Source organism: Littorina saxatilis, linkage group LG4, assembly GCF_037325665.1.
Source record: "Littorina saxatilis isolate snail1 linkage group LG4, US_GU_Lsax_2.0, whole genome shotgun sequence".
Taxonomy (NCBI): Eukaryota; Metazoa; Mollusca; class Gastropoda; order Littorinimorpha; family Littorinidae; genus Littorina; species Littorina saxatilis.
The window spans coordinates 66,141,400-66,148,899 of NC_090248.1; the positions used below are offsets into that span (position 1 = coordinate 66,141,400).

The 7,500-nt window shown below is 42.5% G+C and overlaps 1 protein-coding gene across 1 annotated transcript in view; it reads left to right on the forward strand.

Annotated features, from left to right (window-relative positions):
* The window catches only part of LOC138965395 (cilia- and flagella-associated protein 54-like), a 103,974-nt gene that overhangs the window by 12,356 nt on the left and 84,118 nt on the right, over positions 1 to 7,500 (forward strand). The window contains exons 10-14 of the mRNA XM_070337533.1: positions 607 to 663; positions 1,991 to 2,192; positions 3,934 to 4,041; positions 5,125 to 5,237; positions 5,538 to 5,775. Coding sequence (XP_070193634.1) covers positions 607 to 663; positions 1,991 to 2,192; positions 3,934 to 4,041; positions 5,125 to 5,237; positions 5,538 to 5,775 — 718 coding nt within the window. The remainder of the gene's footprint in view (positions 1 to 606; positions 664 to 1,990; positions 2,193 to 3,933; positions 4,042 to 5,124; positions 5,238 to 5,537; positions 5,776 to 7,500) is intronic.

The following is a 7,500-nucleotide window of genomic DNA, read 5'->3' on the forward strand; positions in this document are numbered from 1 at the left end:
TTACGCTTTTGTAAAATGCATGTTGATGGGCAGACATTTTTTTTTCTTTTCCCTGCAATGTTTCAAACTGACAATCCATAACCAAGTGCTCTGTTGTAATTTTACTCTCGTTATGTATACACATGTAATTGAACTAAATTAAATGAAAACTATATTTGTAATTAAGTTTCATACTCTGAGTCTGAATCATAGCATGTGTGATGGGACTTTGAATTTCTTCAATTCTGACAGAAGCTGGTTAACTGAGGACAAAAAGGTTGAGGGTGAAAAGTAGAACATGCACATTTTTCTAATGTTTTCCAAGCATTTTGATATTGTTTAAAGAGTCATTATTCATGGCTCTATTTACATATGATAAAGTGTTGTGATTGAGTTTACTTTTCATTGACATTGTATGAAGTCATTATCAGTGTATCACTTATTACTTGTATTCTGTCTGTTTCTTACTAATACGCTTTTTGAGATCATATACCATGTGGATTCAGCATAGTAATTAAATGTGTTTCAGTATATGCATGTTTTTTTCATATGTGAGTCGTACAGATTGAGGGAAAAGTTTTCACCAGATTAGAAAAAACAAAATCATGTTTATCTTCTTTTTTTCAGCCAGAAATTCCTACATGGGAGGAAAGTTTACAATTTGTCCTGGGGGAAATTGGGAATGTAAAGGAAATGTGTTTTAGAATCTGCATTTTGGGTGATAAATGTTTCTGTTCGACGTTTGGTTGAGAACCAGAATACTCCAGTGTTGTTTAGAACTATTCTGAGCATGTTTGAATATATCAGAAGAAAAGATAAAAGCTTTTTAACGTCATTTCAAGACCGATTGGAAATTTGCTTATTAGTCACACAGGCAAATTGGCTTCACTGCATGTAAAATCTTTGCAAAAATAACTGAAAATGTGAAGGCTAGCTGTCTCATCATTTCTTGAAAAAGGAAAGGGGGGGGGGGGGGGGGGGGGAGGGGGGTGGATTTGTTTTGAAAGTTACAGCTGGCATTAAGTCTCATCAGTTTCTTTTAACTTTTATAAATCTATACTTTAAAAGGGAGTTAGCTGGAGTATATGGGTCCTGCACCTACTTTGTTTCATTATGAATTAAGTGACTATGTTACCATTCTGCATGTTGTTGTTGGGTTTTTTTCCGGGCAGAGAGATTTTGTTTCTATTGTAATGCTACTTTCAGGTTTTGGAATGTGTTTATTTGTTTGTTTGTTTATCTTATGGGGAGGCGTGACAGTGAAGGATGAATTGAGGGGGGGGGGGGGGGGGGGTGGGGTGGTGGGGGGTGTTGTTGTTGAAAAATACACTTGTTTATTGAAGGTGGTTGTTCCACCCAGATTATTCAAGTTTGTGTTTTTACGATGACTTCCTCATTTCCCCTTTTTACTGTTTTTATCTCAGATGTTTAGACATATGTACAAACTGGAGATGCAGGATATGTATTTGAAATAACATAACATTACAGGATTAATGCCTTTGTTTGCAAAAATAAGAAACATTTTGTCTTCTTCAACCTGATTTTTGTGCATGTCATAAACTTTATATTTGACGTTATATTAGTTTACATGATAGCTAGTAAGACTGTAAAGGGACAGAAAGAAGTAAATATAGGCAATGCAAATACATTTTGTTACAGACCTAATAAATCTGAGAAAATCAGGTCTTAATTAAGAGTTACATTTACTGAGAATATGAACAGAAAGTTTAAAGAAGCAAGGTCTTAAGATGAGGGGTGGGGGGGGGGGGGGGGTGATGGGGGGGGGGGGGGCTGGTCTTTTATTTTTCACCCAAAATTCTCAGCTTATTAACACCTCATGTCCCAAATAGTCACTAGAATTGGGGACAAAAATACTTAATTAGCATAGCAGAGCATCTCCAAAAATCTATAGCTGCCCTCTCCACCCCACGCAGCCCCTGCACCCTAATTCATTCACTGCGTAAAACTATACATTACCTCTTATTAACTGAAAATTCACATTGTATTCCAGATGCCTTGGCCTCGAACCCCTACAGAGAAGATGCTGGCAGACATGTTTGAAGGAGGGTCTGCTCAGTTCCTGGCCATTCTGGAATCCCTGAACGACAGCAACCGTCGCATTCTGCTGACCTCCCCACCCACCCTGGATAACGAGCCTGAGATTCTGGACGTCTATGCTGAGCTCTTCATGGCCGCCCAGGAAATTCTGGCTGGTAAGAGTGAGGTTTTGTGTGTGCACGTGTGTTTGTGTGTGTGTAGTCAAGACAAGACCAGGGATATCAATGTCCTACAGGCATACATTTTTGACTCACATGCGAAGCAAAAGTGAGTCTATGTACTCACCCGAGTCGTCCGTCCGTCCGTCCGTCCGTCCGTCCCGGCGTCCGTCCGGAAAACTTTAACGTTGGATATTTCTTGGACACTATTAAGTCTATCAACACCTGATGTGGCCTGATGGTGTATGGTTACAAGATCTCAAAAAACATGTGCGGCAACTTGACCTCACTTCAAGTTCAAGGTCACAGGGGCCGTAATTGTTGTCTTAAAAACAACCATTTTTCACATTTTCGCATTTTTTTCTGAAGTTATCGAGAATGGCAACCTTAGCTATGTATGCTATACAGGGCAATATAAGCCCTATCTTTGGACACCAGTTTGGTTGACCTTGCTTCAAGGTCAAGGTCGCAAGGGTCCTTTAAAGTTGGATTGTATACATATTTTGAAGTGACCTTGACCCTGAACTATGGAAGATAACTGTTTCAAACTTAAAAATTATGTGGGGCACATGTTATGCTTTCATCATGAGACACATTTGGTCACATATGATCAAGGTCAAGGTCACTTTGACCCTTATGAAATGTGACCAAAATAAGGTAGTGAACCACTAAAAGTGACCATATCTCATGGTAGAAAGAGCCAATAAGCACCATTGTACTTCCTATGTCTTGAATTAACAGCTTTGTGTTGCATGACCTTGGATGACCTTGACCTTGGGTCAAGGTCACATGTATTTTGGTAGGAAAAATGTGTAAAGCAGTTCTTAGTGTATGATGTCATTGCTAGGTTTAGTTATTTGACCTTGACCCTGAAGGTCAAGGTCATGTAAAGGTCAAGGTCAAGCATGTGAGTCGTATGGGCTTTGCCTTTCTTGTTAGCCTCTTAAGGACAGGTATGGGGTCATGTGATAGTGTGTGTAGTACTGTGGAACCCCCCTTTTAAGACCCCCAATTAATAATAATAATAATAATAATAATAATGGACATTTATATTAAAAGAATTTAAAGACTTCCTCTTTTTTAAGACCTTGTTTTCTTAGACTTTTTGTTCATAACCAGTGTAAAATTAGACCCCTATTTTGTGGAGTACAGTAGAGCCCCCTTTTTGATCAAGACCCCCAAATTTAAGACTCGCTCCTTTTTAAAACCTGAGTTTCTCCAATTGTGGAGGTCTTAAAAGTGGGGTTCCATTGTAGATTGTATTTTGTGTTGTGTGTCGGAATATTTAATGATATTGCCTTCGATCAGCCCTGGGGCATTTTTGTTGTGTTTTGTGTCTGAAAAGAAGAGATTTCAACCATGATAATAAGATTGAACAAGGATGAACAAGGTTATAACTGTTTTGTCTTGAGGTGGTTTAAAACATTTGCTACAACACACGAAGAGTTTCTTTTGCTATTGAGTAATTCTTTTCAACAATACGAATGCAAGGGGGTTAAAAGATTTGCCACAACACATGAAAAAGCATCTTATAGTTATACCATAGAGTTGTTCTTATTCTTTTGTGGCACCCTTCTAGAGGGAATAGTCAACTGTGTTTAGTGAATAGTCAACTGTGTTTAGGGAATAGTCAACTGTGTTTAGGGAATAGTCAACTGTTTGCATAAGAAGTTTTGATGTCATAGTTGTTCTGGGGGAACCAAACCTCATCATGACTTGCATGATTTTGTACGTGCAGGAGGGGGAGGTAATCGTGCAACTGCAACCAAGACCCAGATGCAGCTTGGCTCGCCTCCCCTGTCTGCTGTTGCGGAACATCACTCTCTGATTGACATGGCCACCAGAGGTATGCAACATACACTTCACTTTATTGACAAGGGTGATCTTAACGAAACTTGAGTTGTATGTGTCAGGACTGAAACAATATACATTATCTGTCACAGATGTGTTTGTGTCCACTAGTAGTGGTAGATATATATATATAGGTTACAGCACGAGTGTTTTTTTATATGGCTTGTATTTCAGTCAAGACCCAGCGGATGAATATCAAGGGACTCACGAGCCTCTGGAGATATATTTACAGAGGTTATGAAGAGTATATCTGAGAAAGGAGGGTCTTAAAAAGGAGAAAGTCTTGAATTAAGGGGATCCACTTGAGACTACTGCATCAAGGTTGGGAATTTATGATGACTGTATTCTGTATTCTGTATTCTGAAGGGTGATGCAGTAGACTCTGCAGTTGTCTGCCGGCAAAGAGCGCGAGCTATTTATAGCTCAATGTTTCTTATACATCGCCAGCTCCACACCTGTGAATTGTAGAGTTGTGTTTGTGATGGGGTCTGGCAGTCGCTGTCTCCTTATATGCTCTTTGGAACATTTGCGTACCCATAGCAGTTTTTGTAGGGCTAAGAAATTAGCTCAAAAATCTCAATCCTGTTTGCCAGCAAAGGTAATTCTTCTGCTTTGGGCATTTTGTTACACACTGTACAGCTTTAAATTAAAAAAAACTTTAAAAAATGACGAAAGCCAAACTTGCAAGCAGGCTTAGTGGAACTGTGGGGCTGAAGCAGATAAAGACAGTGTTGTCTCCTTATCCATGGAATATAATTGTAAGGCGACAATAACCAGCAGGTACAACCGAATGTTGATAGCTGATCACAACTTTTTTCTCCCTTTTCAAGCCTGTGTTCACAAAAATCTTATGAATCGAGTCATTGGAGGCAATTCCAACACCACAGAGGTCACACGAAATGTATGGTAAAGACTTTGTGCATGATCAAGAAATGAAAGGGTACTGGATCCATACTGACTCAGTGGATAGCAATATTGACACTAGATACGGGATTTGAAGTGTCTATCTATCAGTGAATCGAGTCAATAAAGGTGCCTTTTTCATGCATCTAGTTTTGTGACTGTTTGATTGTTGCAGGTGAGGATGGTGTACCTCTAGACTGTGCAATCCGCGTTGTGAAGCTGGCTTACAACTATGAGCACTGGGACGTCTTTGACGCACTGGTGGATCCTGTGCTGGCATACATCAAGGTATTACTCTCCCCCCCCCCACCCACATCTTACTGTCTATCAGGTGGTGTTTAGAACCAGTGGTCTGTCAGTAGATCATGGCCAGTCACAGGTCTGCAAACAAAGAGTATGTGAGTGATTTCTTACGAAGAAGAATTCTGAAAGCATGTTCAGACTGAATCTTGGCGGGGAAATAGCTCAGTCGGTAGCGACGCAAGCTTCAAAACCAGTTGTCCCTATCAGTGTGGGTTCGACCCCCCCCCCCCCCCCCCCCCCCCCCACATTCTGCAAGGGATTTATTTCTCAGTCAACTTTGTGCAGACTTTCCTCGGTGGCGAAACACCCCAGTGTGCACGCACGCGCACGATACACGAGAAGCGGGTGTGGGAGGAGAAAGCCCTGGAGCTGCTGCAGGCAATGGGACGTCTCAACAACAGTCGGCGCCACAGCAAGCGGCCTGCCAACGCCGCCGCCAGCATGCACGAGGGGGAGCATGATGAGAACACTGAGCAGGCCAACACCCACACGGCGCATTCCTCCGATGCTGCTAGATCTACAGGTAAGACGTGCATGGCACAGTCCTCCGATGCTGCTAGATCTACAGGTAAGACGTGCATGGCACAGTCCTCCGATGCTGCTAGATCTACAGGTAAGACGTGCATGGCACAGTCCTCCGATGCTGCTAGATCTACAGGTAAGACGTGCATGGCACAGTCCTCCGATGCTGCTAGATCTACAGGTAAGACGTGCATGGCACAGTCCTCCGATGCTGCTAGATCTACAGGTAAGACGAGCATGGCACAGTCCTCCGATGCTGCTAGATCTACAGGTAAGACGAGCATGACACAGTCCTCCGATGCTGCTAGATCTACAGGTAAGACGTGCATGGCACAGTCCTCCGATGCTGCTAGATCTACAGGTAAGACGTGCATGGCACAGTCCTCCGATGCTGCTAGATCTACAGGTAAGACGAGCATGGCACAGTCCTCCGATGCTGCTAGATCTACAGGTAAGACGAGCATGGCACAGTCCTCCAATGCTGCTAGATCTACAGGTAAGACGAGCATGACACAGTCCTCCGATGCTGCTAGATCTACAGGTAAGACGTGCATGGCACAGTCCTCCGATGCTGCCAGATCTACAGGTAAGACGTGCATGGCACAGTCCTCCGATGCTGCTAGATCTACAGGTAAGACGTGCATGGCACAGTCCTCCGATGCTGCTAGATCTACAGGTAAGACGTGCATGGCACAGTCCTCCGATGCTGCTAGATCTACAGGTAAGACGAGCATGGCACAGTCCTCCGATGCTGCTAGATCTACAGGTAATACGAGCATGGCAGTCTTAAGGGAAGTAGTGGCAATCCGTTGTTATGAGTGCTTCTTTCTTCAGCGTTCCAGAATGTCTGGTTACGTGTGAGCTCGTTTGCCCATTTGGGTTTCCCACACTGTACTCTGAGAGCATAGTCAGCTTCACTCCGCTTTCGTTGAGTAGGCATGCTGGGTATTTTTGTGTTTCCATAACCCACCGAACTCGGACATGGATTACAGGATCTTTTCCGTGCGCACTTGGTCTTGTGCTTGCATGTACACACGAAGGGGGTTAAGTCACTAGCAGGTCTGCACATAAGTTGATCTGGGAGATCGGAAAAATCTCCACTCTTAACCCACCAGGCGGCGGCGACCGGGATTCGAACTCACGACCTCCCGATTAGGAGGCCGACATCTTACCACCACGCCACTGTGCCCGTTGTTATGAGTGCAAAGCTGCATATATAATAATAATAATAATAATAATGCAAACTTTTATAGCGCTATTCTAGAAAAATGTCTACTCTTAGCGCTTTACAATACATACATCGACCAAGCATACTATACACGCACAGGCAAAGAAACCGACCAAACATAACCAACAAACTATACATGCACAGGCAAAGAAAGCGACCATACAATACACGCACAGGCAAGATAACGACCAAACATAAACAAACATACTATGACCAAACATAACCAACATACTATACGCGCGCAGGCACATTTGTCACATTTGTCACATTTGTCACTGAGGCATTACGAGCGATTAAACAATTTTAACAGAAAACGGTTATAACATCCTTTTTCAGGTTCTGTTTACTCTAAGTACTGGAACGAATACAGATGAGGGTCTTGTTGTGGTTCTGTGAATTTTGGCGAGGCTGCGCCATGTAGTTTTAGATTTATTGCGTATCAGCTGCACCTACCCAGCAAAATCACAGTTAAAAAGCAGGATTTCTTTCCGTTTTTCA